Source organism: Centrocercus urophasianus, unplaced genomic scaffold, assembly GCF_019232065.1.
Source record: "Centrocercus urophasianus isolate 14NV4802_14NV808 unplaced genomic scaffold, USGS_Curo_1.0 seq_34, whole genome shotgun sequence".
In the NCBI taxonomy this organism is placed as follows: Eukaryota; Metazoa; Chordata; class Aves; order Galliformes; family Phasianidae; genus Centrocercus; species Centrocercus urophasianus.
In genome coordinates, this window is record NW_024884911.1 from 7,581,010 (window position 1) to 7,602,078 (window position 21,069).

Sequence of the window (21,069 nt, forward strand, 5' to 3'; positions counted from 1 at the left end):
CTCCCGGGCCCGCGGGCCGCGCCGCTTTAAGGAGAGAGGGGGGCCGCCGAGTGCCCGTCCCATCTGGTGCCCATCCAACTCTTCCTCCTTCCCCTTGGCTTTTTCTTTTCCCAATGAGCTCCAGCAGGCTGGGGGAGGAGCGGGGGAAGGAGCAAACTTTGCCCCTGAGCTGCTGCCGCTGCCAGCCCTCTGGACTGTGAGTGCGTACGGTGGGCACCCGCCCCATCCTCTTGCAGCATCAGCCTGCTCTCCGCCTGCCGCGCTCCCTCTCCCTCGCTTTCTAAATTTCGCACTGTACGATGTAGGGGCTGGTCATCACTCTTTTTATTTCTCACCGAAGATGGTGTATTTTTTTTAATATATATTTATCTTATTTATTAATTCCTCCCGATCGTATGCCTGCCCAGCCTCCTGTCAGCTGGGCCAGAGCATAAAGCCTGGGACTGCACCTGGGGCGATGAGCCCTGCGCTGAAGAAGCCTCCCGGAGGGATGCGCCGGGGCCGCGCAGCAGCCTAGCTCGGCGTCCCGGGGCGCGCAGCGCCTCTCGGCCCCTCTCCCTCATCCCCTCCGCTCGCCTGCTTTGCACCCCGTCCCCTTGAAACCTCGGATCAGAGCCTGCGCCCCGCTCCGGAGATCTCCGCCGGGTGGAGAGCCCTGAGCCCGAGGAAAGACGGGGCGTGCTAGATGCATGGGGGAGGGCTCCGCTTAATGCAAGTTCTGGGCTCCTGCAGGGACCCCGACAACTGTCAGCTGAAGCAGCAATTCGGGGCCTCCTCCTCGTCTTCCTCAGCGATGCTTTTCCACAGCCTGTCCGGCTCGGAGATGCACGGGGTCATCGACGAGATGGATCGGAGAACCAAAAGCGAAGCACCGGCCATCAGCTCGGCTATAGACAGGGGAGAGACCGAAACGGTAGGAGGCAAAGGAATGGGAGAGTCGTTCAACTCCCTAAACGTAACGAACCCTTCAAAAATACAGCTTTTCCCTTAAAGTAACAGATCGGGGGGAAACGTCTGCATAATACTAAATCGGAAGAAATTTAAGCATGAAGGCACTCCAAAAGATTGAGTAAAACCATGGGGAAAGGCATGAAACTGTTAATTATTAATAACATGCATAGTAATAGTAACGCTTGGGTGGAACAAACGGTGCTGCTCTTGCAAGAAACAGAAAGCTGGAGCAGCCTTTTGGTAGCGTCCACGCACGCCTTCCCTTCCCCCAGCCAGTTCGGCCTTCAGAAGTTTTTTGGGAGAGGCAAAGTATGCTTTTGTACAGATAACGTTTGGGCACAGCAAAATTTTTGTCTGCAGAATGGAAATAAATACCAGAGAATCCAATTCGGTGTTGTTTTTCAGGTGAGATATCTACACTGAAGTAGACATTATAGCATAGAAAAGCCCAAACAAAAGCAAACAAACAAATAAGCAAAACAAAATCCCCAAATTTCTACCATCTTTAAATCATGATTTCTTGTAGTAGGAAGATCCATGAGCACTGGATTTCTGAACTTGGTGAACGGATCTGGAAGACGAGTTTCAGGGAAATGGATGCAAGTCTTTGTAACTTTACCACATCTTATCTTATATCTGCTGGTGGGCAGTGCTTTTAGATGATAAAAGGATGCATCCTTCGAGCCAGAATTAAGCAGCAAAGCAGAAGAAATTTTATAAGAATATTAATTTAACTGAGTCAGTATTTATCGTGTACTTTATTTTTTTTTATTTTTTATTTTTTTTAAAGAAAAGAAATTTCTGGAGTGAAATTATTCCATTTAAGTAACTCTGTCCTGTAAGGTGATGTGCAAGGAGGGTGTCTGATCGTGGCTTTCAAGGCTTCAGCAATGCGTTACGTCTAAATGTTATGTAGAAATGTTCTTAAAAGTGACAGTCAGATTATTTAATCCCAAAATATGGGCTAGAGCAGCCTTTGTACAATAGCATGATTTCTCATCTGAAGGGTTTGGTTGGTTGTTTTTTGTTTTTTGTGTTTTTTTGGGTTTTTTTGGTCATTGTTTTTTTTTAAGTTTATATTTCTGCATATAATTAAACAATATCAAGTTTTCTTTACTGGAATAAATATTGTGGCACGATATCTTTATCTATTGATATAATTTATTTACATTCACATGTGGATGCAATGAATAGTGGAATAGAATACTGGATTCTTAAATACCAATTCCAGGCATCAGAATATTTTTGATACTGGATAAGCAAAGCAGAAAAGTTGCGTTTCATTTGAAGTTGGTTTATGAGAAACTACTTCTTGTGTAAAACAATCCCCAGTCGGAGTTCAGTTCATGCCTTAAGGAAATTAGGCATCAGTGGACTCGTGGCTGTCGTAGTGCCATCGTTGTGTTCACATGCACTTCTGATAGTGGAAATGCTGTACTGCAAACAGTGGTGCTCACAGCGATGGGGTTTTGTGATCTGCTGGGTGGATGCAGCCGGTCTCGCCTGTGCTGGAACAAATAGCTCCTTTCTTTTGGGTCTCCCGGTTAGCTGCATTCTCTCTTCTCGCTTTGCGCAGGGACTTCAGGCTCTAGAGGAGGTAAAAGTAAACAAACAGATCGCCCCCCTTCCCGAATCAAAACAAACTGCGTGTTTGGGGGGGGGAAAGTGTTTGGAGTTGTCTTGCACAAGGACAAATCTGCAGTGTGGTTTTGAGCAGAGTGCCATGATAACAGTAAGTTTAGAATGAAATGGGCATTGCCAGACCTGCCGTAAATATTGCTCTGTTCTGCACCTCTCGTCTCCAACTCTGTTTTGGGGTGCGGGGTGAAACACATGAGAGCACTTAAACGGTTTCCGATATTTTTTGCTTTTTTTTTTTTTTCTCCCTCTTGGTAGGAGTTGACAGAATTTGTATGTATTTGTTTTTCTTTCTTTCTTTCTTTTTTCCAGGGGGTTTCGATTGGATTGCGATTTGACACTGAACTATTAAATTATATAGGGGTTACATTTAGTTTTATTGCTTCCAAGTTTATCCCAGCATAATCTAAAGCATTCTGTTGTTTCGTCCCACTTTATTTCTCACTATTTCGTTTTCCCGGTAAAACATTCTGCACCTCAGATTTAGTAACGCTCGTCTTCTTCACAGTTTTATTTACCGATCCCTCCGGTGCTTTGGGTCACGGCAGCTTTGGGTACATTTGTTTGGAAGCAGCTTGCAGGGAGCTGCGCCTGTGCCACTGTGGCTGCTGGGGGTTTGATCGTAATTCACTTGGAGTTTTATTGCTAGGAAAATACACACGCGGACACGCTCCACATATACGCACTCACGGAGCATTAACTATGCAGATACTCTCCGTGTATCCATAATAATCAAATTTAAAATGAACTGTCTGCGATTTTCCCTGTTCTGATTGTTGCACCTGGCTGGTGAGGAGCATCTTTTCTCGTTCCTGGGATTGGCAAATTCATAAAAGAAAAAAAAAAAAAAAAAAAAAAAAAAAAAAGAGAGAGAGAAAAAAAAAAAAAAAGAATTCCTGGGTCTCATCCAGACGCCTCCCAGGTTCCTTCTTGCTGCGTTTCCCCCTCCCGCCGGGCCGGGCAGTGTCTGCCCCCGGGGAGCCACGGGGCCGGACCGGACGGAGCCCCAACGGCGCGCTCTGCGCTGCAGCGGGGGGACACGCGGCCGTGCAGAGGCGGGAGAGCGCAGCAGCGCCCGAGCTTCTCCCTCTCGCTAACGGTCCGAAATTGTTTTCCCCCAGCAGACCATGCCTTCCATCAGCAGTGACCGGGCTGCCCTGTGCGCCGGCTGCGGGGGGAAAATCTCCGACCGTTATTACCTCCTGGCTGTGGACAAACAGTGGCACATGCGCTGCCTGAAGTGCTGTGAATGTAAACTCAACCTGGAGTCCGAGCTCACCTGCTTCAGCAAGGACGGCAGCATTTACTGCAAGGAGGATTACTACAGGTACAGCCCGTCCCGGCGCGGGGGGACCCGCTCGGACTTCTCACGTCCGGTCGGTCCTGGGGGCTGCGTAGGGGTCGGAGGGCGCGGGTCCCCGGGGGCGGCAGCTTCCGAAGCGCCGGCGGGGGGGATGGCGCGGGGAAGGGACGCGGCTCTCCCCGGCTGTGCGCGGGGCAGGGAGCAGAGCCGTACCGGGAGGGCTCGCTGTCCCCACGCGTGTCTCCGCGCGGGGCCGAGGACTCGGGGCACGCTGTCCTCCCGGCCGGTTGCGGGCCCACCGCCGGGACCGTTCGTGGGGTGGGGGGCAGCCCCGACCGCCGCGATGCCGGTGGGAAGCGGCCCCGAGGCCGCTGGCGGCTCTGTGCGGCGCCGGCTCTGTACGGCCCCGGCCCGCGGCCCCTCTTCTTCTGTCGTCTCCCAAGCAGACACGACGAAGAGCGGGATGCGCCTCTCACCGCCTCCTCTGGCCGTTCTGTTTTGCAGGAGATTTTCCGTGCAGAGATGTGCGAGATGTCACCTGGGGATTTCTGCCTCCGAAATGGTCATGAGGGCCAGGGATTTGGTATACCACTTAAACTGCTTCACTTGCACCACTTGCAACAAGATGCTGACCACCGGCGACCACTTCGGCATGAAGGACAATCTGGTGTATTGCCGCCTCCATTTCGAGACTCTCATCCAGGGGGAGTACCAGGTGCATTTCAATCACTCGGATGTAGCCGCTGGGAAGGGCCCAGCGTTGGGTGCGGGCTCTGCCAATACTTTGGGACTGCCTTATTATAACGGCGTGGGGACTGTCCAGAAGGGGAGACCCAGGAAAAGGAAAAGCCCAGGGCCTGGGGCAGATCTGGCAGCCTACAATGCAGGTAAGAGACCCTGTCTTCCCCCAGCAACAATTCAAACGGTTTGTTTCTGTTCACTTCCAAAGGGGGATTTCCGTTTATTTTAGCTTAAACCGTTAATAATAGTTTAGCTGCAGCATAATTATTGAGATCAAGTGCTGTCAAACTGCAATTACAGAAGCTAATATGTTAGCATTTTTCACTTCAGCTGGAAATAAAATGTTTTGAAGCAAGGTCATCTGGTTAAGGAGGGGGAGAAGGGGGGGGGGGGGGGGGGTGTAGCCTGAAATAAAATCTGGAAACCAGAGATTGTAAGTTAGCACTTCAGAGAGCTGTGAATTTTCTTTAGTAGCTACACCCTCAAAGGCTGCTGATGAGTGAATGTTTCTGTCCTTCTCCCGAGCTCTTGCGCCTCGGAGTTTTGGAAGGAAAAGGAGAGAGAGAGGAGGGACAGGGGTGGCTGTTTCCTGGCAGGTTGGGCTGCGGTGCCCGCGGAGCCTGCAGGGGCTGCAGGAAGCATGTGCTGCAGCAGCCTCGAGTCTGCTCCTGCGGTGCCAGACTCGGCCGGATTTGTGTGCATCAGAGGTGATTCAGAGGAGTCAGGAAACTCACAGCATCTCCATTCGCTGCCCCGAGTCGCAGCCTCTTCCTCTTAACTGAGAACAGCAGTAAGAAGAAAGTGGGCAAACCCGGTGACAGCCACAAGCCTGCGGACTGCGCAGGAACTCCGTGTCTCAGGCTCTAGGCGCTCAGCTGCTGAGCTGATGTCCTTCCTCGTTTAATCTCCCCACCATAACAGCACTGTAATTCCGTAGGTAAAGGAATTCCGGCAGTCTCCTGCCTCCCTCCTTCCCTCGCCAGAACACCGTGATCGCCGGCGCTGCTCCTTGTGTGCAAAAGGGAAAAGTTCTTGGACGGTAGAAAACGCTTAGATCTAGGTGCGGTTCGAACTCAAGGCGGAGGTGGGGTTTCCTTCAGACCTGAGCACCCATAAGCTGTCCCGTTAGGCGCCCGTTTCGTTGTGCCACTTCCGTATTGTTTGCGATGTTTCCCGTTGTTTCGAGCGCGTTTTCTCTTCAATCTGCGGGGCTCAGATTCGTCCCGTAGGGCTCCCGTCCTTCCGTCGCGTTTTGCCTCCCCGAGGTGGCGCCAGATGGGGGGGGAAGGAGGGAAGGGAGCATCCGGACCGGGCAGCGGGCAGGGAGAGAGAACGCGTGGGGAACGGGGAGCCGGAGCCGACGCTTTGTGCTGAAAATGGCAAGGAGAAAAGGAGCGTCTCCGAGTGCCAAGTACGCCTCAGGAATAAAATTGCCACCAATCGCGGGTTTTACCGATAGCTGAATAATATGGAAATCCGTACAAAAATCCGTAGGTGTCCCGTGGTGAAAGGTGTGTGCAACTGCGAGCTTTCAAACGCTCAGAAAATGTGCGTCCTGCCCGTTTAGAAATGTTTCCTTTTCGGAGGGATTCGACTGTAATTGCCGTTCCGCTGTCCCCCTGTGCAGGGCAGATGTTCGGTTTCAAAGGACCTGTAACCGAACCGGCGGCATCTGTCCCGGCTGGGAGCAGCCTGAGAAAGCCCTGCCGCTCCCTGACCTCCCGAAGGAACCGTCCTTAAATGTACCTTAACAAATCGTTCAAAAATAATTGCCCTCCCGTTTTGCTTTTCTAATTTTGGGTTAGACCCCGTAACTGAAGCTTAACAGGTCTTCGAGGAATCTTCAGCTTCTCTGCTGAAGCTATTTATCTACTTAACTGCTTACTAAACCAATAATCAATTAATTTACATGGTAATAAGTGCCATTGAGCTTGGAAATCAGAGCGGGTGTTCCGTTGGTTTAAAATTTCACAAAGCAGGAAATGATTGCAAAGCCTTCTATTTTGTGTCTTCTAAAGGAGACCGTTGAAAAGTGCGTGATGGTTTCTCTCGAGTTATTTTTAATGGACCTTCTCCTTCCCTTCTGAGAATTGCACTAGGAACGAACAATATTGTCCTTCGAGAGTGTTTGTTGCTGGTAATTTGTGTAGAATACTTTGTGTAAATAAATCTACACCCAGAGGTGGTGGGAAAAGGGGGACCCGTAAATACAGCCGGAGTTGAGATGGGAATTATTTCGTAAGTAGCAGCAAACATTCATCTGCGACGTGAATTGGTCTGGCTCGCTGCCTCTTTTTTTCTACTTAAACGAAACGCTGTTTGCACGGGGACGATGAGTTCTGGATGTGGATGGAGCCTGACAAGTGGAAAATAGCTTAGAAGGATGCCGAAACTTCAAAAAGATTTCGTGGTTTTTTTTTTTTCCCTCCCCTCCCCCCAACCCCCAAAGTGTGTTCTGTGATCATCGCTCCTTTTTTCACTTTTGGGTTGGATTCTTGATTATTTTTTTTTTTTTTTTTTGTTTGGTTTTCCTTTTTTTTTAGGTCAGTAAATCAGTGGCTGAAAGCTTGCTGAACACAGACGCACCTGTAAAGAATTCTGAACGCTCCCTTTGTGAATTAGGCCCCAAACCTCCCACAGCTTGCTATATTTTATTCATGTCTATCTGGTCTGTCTTTAATATGAAGACAGTACAATAACCCTTAACATGATAGTTGTAGGGGCTGGGGGCGGCACGAGCTGGTAAAACACCCGCGATCTGTGCAAACAGCAAAGGTGTCGAGAAACATTTCCTTCCATCGCTAGCTGCGTGCTGCGGGGCGTTGCGGGGCGTTGCGGGGCCGGGCCGCTCCGTGTGGCAGCGCGGGGCTCTGCGGATCGCCGCCCTGCAGGCGCCTTTGCGGAAAGTTTTCTCTCGACGGAATTCGGAAAAACCCGGAAAGTTTCGCAGAGCTGATTTCTCTTTTCTCTCCTCACGTCCTCCGGGACCGAAAGCTCAAAATCAGCGTTCCCGCGGGTACAGTAGCAGAACGAGCAAACAGAAGCCACAGCTAAAATAGGGGTCGTTTCACAGCAGTTTCCTAAGAAAAAATGAGAGTTCCGTCCTTTCCCTCCTCCTTTTCTTCCCCCGGCGCTCGGACGGGTCACCCCGGGCGCAAGCAGCCGCTCTCCAGGGCGCACTGCCGGCCCGGGGCTGCCGGGGGCTCCGCCGTGTCCCGTGGGCGCCCCGTGCAGCCTCCGCCCGCTCCGGACCCTGCGGGCAGAGCGGATCCGCGGCCGGCCGGGTTAATCGCGGAGCGCGGGGACCGACGGCGCGCTCGCACCGGCCATTCAGCGCCATTCAATTGGCTTAATTGAGGGGAAAAGCCCTCCGCGGACGGCTCCTCCCGCAGCGCCCGGCCCGGCCGCCTCCCGCCCTTTGTCCGCTCCGGGCCCGGGCCGCTCTCTCCCCCTAGAGGCGCCGCGGGGCCGGGCCGCTCTCGGGGTGCCGTGGCAGGGCCGCCGTTCCGCGCCCCGCGCTCTGCGGCCCTGCCCGGTGCTTCTCCAGGGTGCCGCCGGGCGCCCCAGCGGCAGGGGGGAAACGTCGCGTGCTCCGCACACCACGGAATCCTTACGGGAGCCGGGTTAAATTTTAATCCTGGTTGCGATGAGGGTTCCGGTGACTGAGTGTCTCCTCCTGCCACTGGGGAGGAAGGCTGCTTCCGACCCCACTGTTTCTCCACAGAGTCCTTCGAGTGCTCCTACCCAGCAACAAACGGGGCCGCAGCCCTGCCCCATCTCCTTAACCTAAGTTCTGTCTCCAGGCAGAGGTCTCTTGCAGAAGGAAAGGGGTGCATGTTCCAGAGCCATTGGAACGGCTAGCTGATACGTGCTCCTAATGTGCTTCTTGTTTCACCATGCTTTCAGCATCAGGATTCATTTGTTTTCTTTTTGGGTAACTTGACGTGTCAAACAAACTACTAAGAAGAGAAGTTCCTCCCAAGGAAATTCCTCTTTCCCATCTTCTTCACGTTCCATAACTTTTCTACCTGCTAGCAAAGCACGTGCTTTGCTCTGACTCCCAGCACACACAATCTGGTGATCGAAGTGTGAAGCAGTGCTCCTGAGTTTTCTTCTTCAAATAGTATTTACTGTAAGGATAACAGTGCATCCCTCTTTGTTCTCACATTGTTGGTTTTAGAGACAGCTGTGCACATTATTCTGTAGATGATATTTTGATCACCAATATTGATCTTAGGGAGCAGGACCCAATTTCTAGTGATGTTCTCAGTGGACTTCACTTTCTGTGGCCAAAAAGAATCTCTGTCACAATGCTGTGGTAAGGCTGTGAGCTGAGAGCAGCTGGGGGACGGCAGGGTGATGGTCTGGTGTGGGACTGTTGAGGGTTGGGGGGCAGAAAGGGCCTAGAAATAAATGGTCTGGGATCTAAAAGACACTTGGCACCACTTCAGAATTTGTTTTATCACAAAGCAGAAATGAAATGGTTAATTTAAAACTCTTCAGTTTGACCTGAATTTTGCCAGTTGTATTTCTGAAATTCCCAGCATGAGTCCTAGGCACTGCAATTGAATGGGAACTGTAAGCATGGGTGGTTGAGCAGTTCCTTTGGGAGACACAGGGATGCCACGAAGGAACAGGGAGCACGTGCCTGAAAAGAAGCTGGCTGCAGGAGGAGCCTGTATGGTGTCTGGCATCGTGACACCTTCTGCAGAAACTCCACTCTGCAAACCTCCTTGTGCTTCTGTACCTCCACACCTGCAATGCCCATAGACATGGCATGTTGATGTAAGAGATGTACCTCGGATCAGATCTAATAAAACAGCATTTTGGAGATGGTGCCAAGTACCACAACCACATGTGAGACTGGCGCTAATGTCAAGCTGGGTGGTGCCTGGTGAGGAGCAGCTCATGCTCTCACGCACTTCAAAATCTGCTTTGTGACTTTCTTCCCAGCAAAGGACAAGAGTGGTGCATATTTACTGCTATTTTAGTATTATTTTTATTAAGAATTATGAGAAATTCATAGAGCAAATTGCTCATTATCAAGTAAGGGCTTGATGAAAAGCTGATACCTTCATTCCCTTCTGGGAGCGTTTAGAATCAAGTCTATTTTCTTGGGTCCTGATTGTATATCATTCTTTACAGAAGAGGATAAGATCCAACTACTAGCAGCCGTAGGACTTGTTTTGTTGCATATCAACATGAACAGATCTCAGTCCTCCAGATAGATATTTTGCTGCATTTTCTCCTAGCTCTTGGCCTTGTTATTTCTGGAATTTGAAAGCGTTTAAGGGAACACAGAGATCTTTTCTATTTCTAATATATGAAACTCTGTATGTTTAGAACCAAACACCATGTTGTTCCACATTTCCATAATGCCATTTGCTATAAGCAATATAGTTTCAGTTATTCTTCACAGTATTCTTCAGAGGAAGAACTTAGCTGTGAAGGATTCTGGGGCTGGTGGGATTGCTGCAGCTTTGCACCTTGGATCTCAGTTCTTCAACCAAAGGACAGATCTTGCTGCACTCTGTCCAGCTCCATGGATTCTATGATTTTACAGTCTCCTTTTGTATGTCTTACACCTTCTAAGTTCAGGTGCTCCAGTTCCTCCATACACGACAAGAAGCAGAAATGCTTCTTATTACTAGGAATTGGGCATAAGGAAGCTGACTGTGAAGGGTTTATACAGATGTATGCACACACACACTTACATGTACAGCACAATTTTTGTCTTTTTTTTTTTAATTGTAGCAGTACAGAAGCACAGAGATGTTGTAGCACTGAGCTCTCGCAGGCCTCGTTTGTACTGCACCATAGCTTGTAAAAAGTTTTTGAGAAGCTGAAGTTCACAAAGCAGCTACAGTACATGCTGCTGAACTGCTTTCCATTGTCTCTCTTTGCACGTTTTTCTTATAAGAACACACATTTAATGTAGGTTTTTAAAAAGCAATTTTAATGCATGCCTTTCAGAAATCGTATGTATTCAGCAGGGCTAAAAAACTGATAAATGATATGAAGTTAAGTTAGACTACAAATATATGCATGTCCATGAGATGGACTCCATTGTAGCAAACGAGCTGTAGTGGAGAAGTGAAAAAAAACCTGTTTATCTGCTTAAGAGTTTCACCAATAATTCACATTTTAAAATGTGTTTGTGAGAGGTTTTTTTTTGCATGCAGCACAGAACAGACATTGGTGAGTTGTCATTACTTTTAACATAAAACTTATAGGGAATTAAAAGGGAGTTGCAGATATTGGTGCAGAAAAAGTAAATGAATGACAGCTCATCAGAGCTCATTTTTAGATAGATCCATGATTTTTTTACTGAATCTAAGCTTGGTGCTTAATGGTTTGTTTTTTTTTTTTCCAGAGTTTTTCTATGACTTGCTGCATGCACATATAAATCAAGATTGACTTTTGGTCCGTGAGACTGTTTTGCTTGGCATTCAACATGCAATACAATTGGATAATTATTGCAGTGTTCCTTGGTTGCAGAGGTCTCTTGCAGACTTTAATTTATGCAAATGTATCAGTCATTCCCATTCAGTGATTTAAAAGATTTTAAGAGAATCAATCATTCAAACTATTACTTTCAAATACTTAAAGAGTGAAATATTAATAATAAAAAAAATTAATTTTGAATTTGGTGCTGATATATTGTATTAACAGCTTTATTTCTCGAGCTAGTCAAATTATAATTTGCTGTCTGGTACCTACAAACTTTATTTCTTTTATAGTGTTTCATTTAATGGTCTCTCTTGTACTCTACAGGGTTTAGTTTGATGGAGGAAATAATTATAATTTTAACTGGTCTGTTCCATCGAGGTTTAAGTGGACTCTATTGTGCAGCTTTCTTTGTACATTACAATGCAATTTATAGTGATACAAAGTACATTAAAACACTTTACAGAGTTGAGGACAGCTACTGTCCTACAAACAGAAAGTGGAGGAAAGGCTGTGTGGAGATGGAGGAAAGAAAAAAGGAAACAGACTTGACATTTTAAAAGCCATAAAGAGGCAGGTGAGGGTCCTTGCAGACTGGTTATTGTAAGGGAAACATAGAAGATGCAGAAATGGAGGGGAAGGCAAGTAGGGTTTGTACCAGTACAATACATGCCATGGTATGTTATTTTAATTGCTGCACTCAGATGAACTGCAAACAATGTTGGTCACGGAGCAATAGATTTCCACGCCTTTTCCTCTTGTTGCCTTAAGCTTTAAGCTGCAATGAAAACGATGGTGACCACCTGGATAGAGACCAGCAATACCCCAGCAATCAAAAAACAAAGCGAATGAGGACATCATTCAAACACCACCAGTTGCGGACAATGAAGTCATACTTTGCTATTAACCACAATCCTGATGCCAAGGACTTGAAACAGCTAGCTCAGAAAACTGGCCTGACCAAAAGAGTTCTTCAGGTAAGAAGAGCAGTCTTTTGTCTTGAAAAGTAAATAAAATATCAATTTTATGTTTGGAATGCTGTGGATTTTGCTTATCCTCGAGCTTTTCATAGTCATTCATACCTCCTGGGAAAATTCAGTTCAATTCTGGAAAGTATGAGAAAAGTTGTTTAGTTTCAGCTTCCCAAAAGCAGATCGCTCGCGCTCTGATTTTTAATGGCAGTTGTTAAGGTTTGGGGTCTGCTTACTTTCCTGAAGTTAGTTAACTCTGGTGCATGGTTTGACTTCTGATCTGCTGCAAGAAAAAGTAAATTATTTCAGTTAATGTAAATAGGTTTTAATTTAGAAATTAATGTGAGCAGTTGTCTTTATAAGAAAGTAATCAGGCATTTGGATCTATTTTATCTGGACAGGAAAGATCTCTTTTCTGTCAAAATGCAAGAGGACACATTTAATTTCGCAAAGATACATTTTGTTTAGTCATAGCATAGGGCTTAGAGTGAAAGAAGACTGCTTTGAAAGTACTTTTTCGAGTAGGAGGGTACATGCTCTGAGTTTTTATGGGAAGGAAAGGTAAGAATATCAGTTGGCTCAGTTCCATTTTAATTTGTAGTTCTGATTCAGTAAGTCCATTTTAATGAGCACTTATTCAATAACTGTAACTAGAGATAAATTTAGGCATATAGGAGCTGTGATGCTCCAGAATCCAGAACTGAAATCTTTAAATAGATCTTAATAATAGAAAAATAAAGTTTGGGGCCTCATAGAGAAAGCTGGAGCTCAGAGATGGACTCGTGGGAAAGCACAGTGGATAGCTCTTGCAGCCAAACAGAGGGCAGTAGACAAAAATACAGAAAAACCTGACTTTACTGGAGATATTGTGGGTCTTACAGAGTTAATACCTAAAGGTCTGTAGGCTTCCTAATAAAAACTGCTAATAAAAGACTGTGTGTAATTCATTTTCTTGGCTAGATCCCCCAGAACTGGATTTTGTTTGTTTTTTGAAGCTGATTTGCGGTGGTGGAACGGATTCCTCCTTCATTACTGGTGCACATCCTGGCACTTGGCATAGTGTCTCTTACAGCGGCTCTCCTTTATCCACGCATGTGGAGGAAAGGATTTTCAGCATTTAGCTATCATTATTTTGAAACTTCTTCATTTCATCATCAGTTTGCACACTTCAGTAGTATCTGCTGTCTGTTACAGTATATTCACACCTGAATTATCTTAGAAATTTCACACAGTGTGTGAAGAAATCACTTCCGTGTCTGGAAAACACCTCTGTCTTGGTCATCTTTCTGTTTTCTTTCCTCAACCTGCACCACCACCTGACTTCCATCTCTCCTTTTATTTCACCTCACAGGTCTGTCCTTCCAACTGCTTTCTAAGACATTTTGTCTGTCCCTTCCTTCTTATTTACATTTCCTCATCTCCGAAACTGAACTCCATGTCTCCATTCAGACTCTATTTCATTTTCTTGATTGCTTCTGTTTCCATATTAAATACAACTTCCTGTTTTAAGGTGTGCTTTTTTTTTGTGCCAATCCCTTACAATTTCACTAACTTTTTTTTCATGGTTTCAGTAATTAGTGTTTCACTTCTCTTACTTCCACAGTTAAATACTCCTTTATCTCTGGGTGTCTTTAGATAAAGAGAGTTGCAAGGTAACAGTTGGTGGTGGGGACTGCACACAGAGGATGATCTGTTGGAGGCACTTCAAGAAAATGACTCCGAGTGATACCTTGTCTCGTATTGCTTGAGTTTTCCTGTCTGCTAGGAGCATTCTCTACTTTATACTTTGCTGGTTGTTTGTGTTTGAAAATTAATTTGGGCCAGTTAAAAAATATTTATTTTAAAAAATTTTGGAATCTTTGTGCCCAGTTGGCTTATTTCTAACCTTTGAGAGCAAATAATGCGGTCTTGTGAAGCTGTGGAGGTAATTTTTCAAACACTGAAGTTTACCTGTACAAGTTTCAAGGTTGCTCCTTGCTGGGGAAAACTCTTCATGATGTTGGTTACTGAGATAGTGTCACTTGTTAATTCTTCTGTACCAGAAAGGTTGGCATTCTATCTGTGTCATTTACTGAACACAAAGTAATTCCCTGACACTATTGATCTAAACAAGCACCATTAGTATTAGTCTGCCTTACATATTAGAGGCGCACGGACTCCCAGATGTATGCGCACACATTCCAGTGGTGAGAAATTTTCTGTTTTCCCTGTGTTGTTTCTAGGTGTATCTGTAAGCTCTTCTATTTTCTGTATGCTCAGATTTCAGTTCAGCAGATGAAGGATAATGACTTCATATATCGTTAGAAGAATGTATTTTAATAGAAAGCATAAGGTAGCAGATGAAGGGACAAACAAATTCTGAAACCGGTGGGATTTCCAAACACACAGAGCAGAGTTCCTAATGTTTTAGAGCCCTTACTGTAGAGGCAGTGCCATATAACATGTAATGAAGGTGGTTTATCTGTAAATCAGAACCGGGTTTGTCCATCTTCTTAATGATCTATAATATTAGACCTGGAAGACCTGACTTCTGTCTTGCCTTTGTATACAATCAGTCATCAGCTGGCCAAATCCAGAAGCAGAATGGCAGGGAAATGTAACACACTGCTTCAAGAATGACGTTTCCTTCAGTGGCCCTGTAATGCAGACTATTTTCCTAAAGTAAACACATTAGAATTACAGTAAGCCTCTTTATACTTTTACTCCCTGTTTGATTTATCTTGACTCTCATTTAGCCTCATGTTTGCAATTTAATGCAACTGCAGCTAGGGTGCACAAGCCCATTGCTGTGAACTATCATTTGTAATTAAAGTGACCAGTTAATGGTAAGCCAAGTAAATGTCATAAATGTTACTCATTTGGAATTGATCTTTATTTTTATGAGTTCAGAAACTGAAGGTGGAAGTAGATAGACATAAGGACATAGGATTTGCTGGCCATAGCTATGCGTACCTCCTCTCTACCCAGGAGTCTGCAATACGGCCAGGTCTGCCGTACCCCTGGCAGAAGCAGTTTAGGAACATGAACCATTGTTTTTCAGTGGTGTCTTTACACCGCTCATCCTTTTGGAATCGCTCTCCAATAATGTTGCTCTGAAGACCTCCCAAAGGTTACTGCATACATTTGCACTTTGCTAACTTTCCGCTAGTTGACAAATATGAAAATTTTCTCAATCACGCATGAGTTTCCTGCACTCCTCTGTGGTGAAGGTTTGCTGTAGGTCAGCATACTGCGGACGACTTACTGAGACTTTGTTCCTATAATATCCTACAGTTCTTTCAACTGTGCACTTAATAATAGGGACAGAACAGCCAGAATGTGTGTGCAGTGACTGAACAGTTTGCTATGTGCTGGCACATCCTTTGCATTTTTATTTGTACAACCAGCATATAACAATTGCAACAATGGAGACATTACAAAATTAAGTTATCTCAGACGATTACTTGGCTTCATACATGACAGTATCAGAATTCTTTACAACACTTAGCATATTTATTATCAATACTTTCCTTTCTTATGGAGATAATATTTTATTCCCATTTTACAGTTGGAGAATGGAGACAAAGAGAGCTGAACTAGTTGTGCAGATCTCTGAAGCACTAGCATGACATTTTAACTGCAGCACCACTCTGCCTAGCTGCTGAGTGCCCAGCGACAGGCATTCAGCTCTGCTCACCAGAATGTAGGAGCATCAGTGGATCTCACAGCTGCTTTTATTTTTCACTGGGAGTTTTTAATCCATATTTTTCCCCTTTGATTTGAAATAGCTCAGCCCTATAAATGATACAGTTGGACAGAAAAACACTACATACTTCTCAATGATTTTGTTTATTTTTTCAGAAGGCCAGATTCCTAATTGTGTAATTGATGTGAGTTAAGTCCTTCTGGAACAATTCTTTCAGTTATGTATATTTGGATTATTATTGCTTTACTTCAATGTAATGCTGTTCCGGGTGCAGCACTGCTGCTATTCTGCACGGGGCAGCAGTCCTGCCTTGGCAGCTCCTGCATGCTGCTGTGCACAGCTCTGAGTAACAGTGCAGAGCAGCAGAGAATCAGGACTGCCTTCCTACAGCTCAGAAAACAGTAGTTCCAATTCTTTCACTGCTCTTCAATGTGAAGCCTTTGCTAAATACTTCTGTATCTTAATTGCATACTGGAATATCACTGTTACAGTAATTATTTTGTTATTCATTTCTATAATAAAACACAGCATTTTCAGAATTTCAGCTAAGAAATATTTAGATGCCTTTTCAGTAATAACTCAAATATTTATTGTTAGACGAATTGAGAGAGCTCTACAGTCATTAGCTGGAAAACCTTGGCAATAACTCAGTGAGGAAGAAGGAGAAAGGGTCATATTGTCTATTTTTTTAATAATGCTTGCAAGAATATGAAATATTTGCTATGCCTGATGTGAGCTAACACTGCTAAAGAGAGGATGAACCACCTCACATTCACAGCTCCTGAAAGCAGCATTAGTGGTTGAGAGCCATCTGGGCTCAGGTTTTCATGTTTAGTAGAAGATAGAGGGGAATACAGAAGCACCAACAATCTTGCTCATTTTCTTACTACATTTCAAATCAGAATCAGAAATAATACCATAGAGTTTTTTGCCCTGTGAAAGTTAAGGAGCAGCTGGACTGAACAAAATGCTGTTCTGCAGTTTCACATACTTTACACAAGAAAATTGTCTGTGAGTAGGAATGGAAATTTTACTCATATTTGAGACTGACATACGTAAACAACTGTATTTTCAGTGAACACAAATGTGAAATTTTGCAGAGGTGTGTGTATACACAACTGGTCTAGTGATTTTTTCTGCTTTAATTATGATGTAACTATGGTACATATCAACAGTGGCACCTCTCTAAATTTACATTTAAACTTCATACACGTGATCCTTTTTGGAAAGGGTATTTAAAAAAAATCAAAGCCAAATAAATTCATTTGTGGGACAAATATAAATGATCTCTTATAGAAAAGTAAAACAATCCCAAAAGTGATAGAATTGCTGATTTTTACCATTCCTACTCATTGGTGATTGAGACTTTACAGCTTGAATGACCAGAGCAAAAGTAATTTGGTTCACCTGCACACCCTGCACAGGATGTTGGCTCAGAGCCGTGCAGTGGCTCTTCCACTTCTCCTTCTTGCAGGCTCTGAATGAGCAGCCATGTGAGAGGAATGTGCTGGCTGACAATGTTTCAAGCAAAAGTACTGCATTTATTGTTTTCATACAGCATCACTGGCCTTTAATAGCATCACTGCTATTACGGACTGTTTAAAAAAATAATACATATATTTTTGCCAGTGCTGATCTAGAAGATTTTTGTTTTCTTGATATATGTAAAACCAATATTTACTCTTTAAACCAAGTGTTTTAACAAAGGGAGTCATAAAATGCTTTGAAATACTAAACTTCCAGAAACAAGTGAGGGTGTAAGGTATGAATGCAGCTCTCATGGCCACCAAGAGAACCAATGCCTGAGAATCATTTCCTTGTGGCACTGATGGGAGGAAGTGCAAGAGGGAGTGCGTGCACTTACAGATCCTTGGCTGGGGGTGATGGCTTTCCTGAGAAAAAGCAGGAGTGCATAATAGGGGAAACTTGGGGCTGGACCATCTGCAGATGAGAAGCAAACCAGTCAAAGGAAAAATGGTCTGAGACATCTTCATCAATTCTAACTGCAGCTGGTGAGATGAGAGGAGAAAGAGGAGACTTCACAGGACTGCAACTTGTGTATTACTCCTCTGCTAGCAGTCTAGCTTAAAGCAGATCTTGCAGCAGGAGCTGGGCTGGCTCAGAGTTAGAAGTCAGAGTTTCTGTGTAGGATGTTGTGACCACATCACAGCCTCGTGAGCTCTGCACACTTATTTTTCCTCTATGAACCACCGGGGAGAAATCTGATGGAATAAGGCTGAGCAGGTACTTTGACTCTCTCAGTTCCTTTCTTTGACAGACACAGAGATGATGAATTTAATTACACCTGGAATTGAAAGACCCGATCTTATTCCTTAAATAGGTCAATGTGAGAACAGTGGGATCAGCACTGAGTCAATTACAGAGAAAGTGGCAGTGACAGAAGGCCTCCTGATAAACAAGCACTATGGAATTTCGGCTAGTTGCAGCAGTAGAATTGGATGGCACCAACAAGTTGAATATGGAGCATTTAATGACATTTTCAAATTTAATCCACGTAATATTCTGTTCCTAGATTTTGTGTGAGTTTCAGAAATAAATTTTATTATATCTATTTTCAAATAGGTCAGAAAAGTATTATATCTTTAAACAAACTCTGCTTGGAGAGGGTTATTAACTTTGACCTAAACGCAGCAATTTAACTGAAAAAGCTGAAGTCCTATTTTTGTCCTTTACATACAGTGAGATAATAAATAATGCAGGAAGTAGAAATCTTGGAAACAACTTTGCTGTATATGGATATCACCTATTCTGAAATCACATTTTTTTAATGTAATGTGAGTATTTAATACCACTCAAGACACTTTTTCAATCATTATTCCAGGATGGAAAAATTTAAAATAAGTTTGGCATAGGAGCTGAAGCATTTGAGAAAGAAGAGTAAGAAAGAGAGGCAGAAAAAATGAGAGCGCTGCTGAGGCCGAGGCATGAGAAAGCTCCCAGGAGGGCTCCAGGAGCACGGGCAGGCAGGGCACTGCAGGCCAGGTCACTGCTGCATGCCATGGGAGGCAGACTTGAGATGTGAGGTGCTCAAACCCATTAGCTTGTATTCATCAGATGCTTGATTTCCATCTCATCCTGAGAAGTACTTCTGGGAGCGAGAGAAATTGAGCGTTTGCAGGAGCCCCCAAACCTATCGGCATCTTCACAGGCAGCCTTGACACAACTCCCCTCCTCCCTCCTCAGCCTGTTTCTGCCCCAAGCAGACTGTTTACACAGAGAACTGCAGGAAAGGGAAAGAGGAAGGCTTCATAGGCATCCAGAGGACACTTTTCGTGACTGGGGCTACTTTTCTTACATGTTACCATAAAAGCATCTTCCCCCATTCAAGCTTTGATGAATTTGTGAGTTTGCTTTTGCTTTCTAAACACTGCAGCTCTTTAAATGCTACCCTGTTATATTAAACTATTTCAGGTTTGGTTTCAAAATGCTCGAGCCAAATTCAGACGGAACCTCTTACGTCAAGAAAACACAGGGGTGGATAAGACTTCAGATTCAACACTCCAAGCAGGGACCCCATCAGGTCCTGCATCAGAAATATCCAATGCCTCCATGAGTCCATCCAGCACTCCCACTACCTTAACGGACTTGACTAATCCTACTATGCCTACTGTGACATCTGTCTTGACGTCAGTGCCCGGAAGTCTTGAGGTTCATGAATCCCGAAGTCCTTCACAGACAACTCTTACAAATCTTTTCTGATGACTCTTAATAATTTCTTTAAAAAAGAAATTATCCTTAGTTGAAATTCCAAGTGTATTTTAATAGAGGCTTTGAGCAACTGACTAACCACCGTTAGGATCTCTCCTAAGAAAACAGAAGGAAATTAGTGTTCTGGTGTTACAGAGTATGGACTGAAGAATAACTTGGAAGATCTATTGCAACACAACATTTGTGTAACTGTACAGTTTTGTGGACTGAGCAAGGGAAACAGCAATTAATTTAAGTTGGCTAAAGCTTCTGTATTTTCAAAGACTGCCATGTGCCTTATACACTGTTTTATCTACATACTTTGAATTCTGTGTCCACTTCTCTCTTTTTCTCTCTGTATATTTATGACCAGGGCAAAAATGATAAGAGTTTGTTACTTTGAGTAGTCCTAAGTCTTTCATTGGTTGCTTTGTTGTTTTAGAAGTTTGAAGTCAAAGTCTGTTTGAATACCAGAATTTGTAAAATCTAACCAATAATAAAACCACTTCTGGAAACTACTTCATAATGGCTACAGTTACATCTAACGTGAGTTTCACAATCCAGATAGGCTGATTGTATTTAAAAGGATTAGAAAATTGCACTTCAAACATGGTATCTGCCTAGAATAACTCTAATGTGATGTATGCATTTCTTCTGTTCCTGAAGTATATATGGGTGAGAAGTCTGCCTTGTGCAACAGTCTAGCTATTTGCAGTATAGAGAAATAAATGTTAGTTGCAGATAGAAATCATCAGATACCGTTAAAATTCAAACAGACAAAATATACTTAATTTTGTTGCGTGAAAAAAGCTTGACTTCAGCTGGCATTCATGAAAGCAGTCTTGCTTTAGCACAGGAGATGGCTCGTCCCCTTCCATGGTGGAGGCAGGCGAGGTACCTGCCGGCCGTGCGGCCACCAGCGCTCTGCTAAGAGGTGGCATTAGGTAATATTTTCCCTAGGAAAAAGACGGAAGTATTTCAGGTAATTTTACAAAATTGGTGGGCAAAAATGAGGCAAAACTATGTTTTACAAAGTCACAGCCTTACATTTTTCGTAATGCTTTGAAGGAATAAAAAGCCAAGGAAGAATATTACATTATCAGTACCAATAAATGTGATTATTCCTTTAACTATTATGGACCTTTGAATATGACTGAATTCATTCTCCAGGAGAAAAAAAAAGTGCAGAATATAACTGATATTTTGAGTTCTTTTTCCTACTGTTCTTAAAGATGCTTTTCTGTAATTAAAGAAATACCTCAGCAAAGTTTAAATATGTGTAAGGATGAGTTACGCTCTGCTGTTTGCCCAGCAGTTGTACAGATCTGGAGCTGCACACCACGTGCATGCGGTCGTTCCTTTTCAAACCCGCCGCAGCCCGACTGCGGGCGCTGTTAGGCGGCTCTGCAGCAGCAGCGCTCTGTCATCCCGCCGGATCACGATCGATAAAAGATGATTCCAAATAAACAGCAAGACAGGTGCCAGTATTCGTGTTGTTCGCCCTTTTCAGAGCACTGAAGATGATTTATTGGGCCAGACCTTTCGGTAACAATGTTTTGGTTTTAAAAGCACTGTATTTATTCAGCTTTCTCAGCTGAAAATTTGCCATTCTTGTGCAAGCCACA

The 21,069-nt window shown here is 44.5% G+C and overlaps 1 protein-coding gene across 3 annotated transcripts; it reads left to right on the plus strand.

The window, feature by feature from the left end:
- Positions 1-575: 575 nt before the first annotated feature.
- LHX2 (LIM homeobox 2) lies at positions 576-19,962 on the plus strand. Of its 3 annotated transcripts, none has more exons than XM_042830894.1 (5): positions 576-913; positions 3,711-3,916; positions 4,397-4,779; positions 11,852-12,057; positions 19,169-19,962. In XM_042830894.1, exons 1-5 carry the CDS (start codon positions 686-688, stop codon positions 19,454-19,456), a joined length of 1,311 nt encoding a protein of 436 aa, XP_042686828.1. In that variant the 5' UTR covers positions 576-685; the 3' UTR covers positions 19,457-19,962. The 3 variants fall into 3 exon arrangements, with proteins under 3 accessions (XP_042686828.1, XP_042686829.1, XP_042686830.1); XM_042830895.1 differs by having other exon boundaries at positions 3,714-3,916; XM_042830896.1 differs by lacking the exon at positions 19,169-19,962 and adding an exon at positions 13,012-13,120.
- The last annotated feature ends 1,107 nt before the right edge of the window (positions 19,963-21,069 follow it).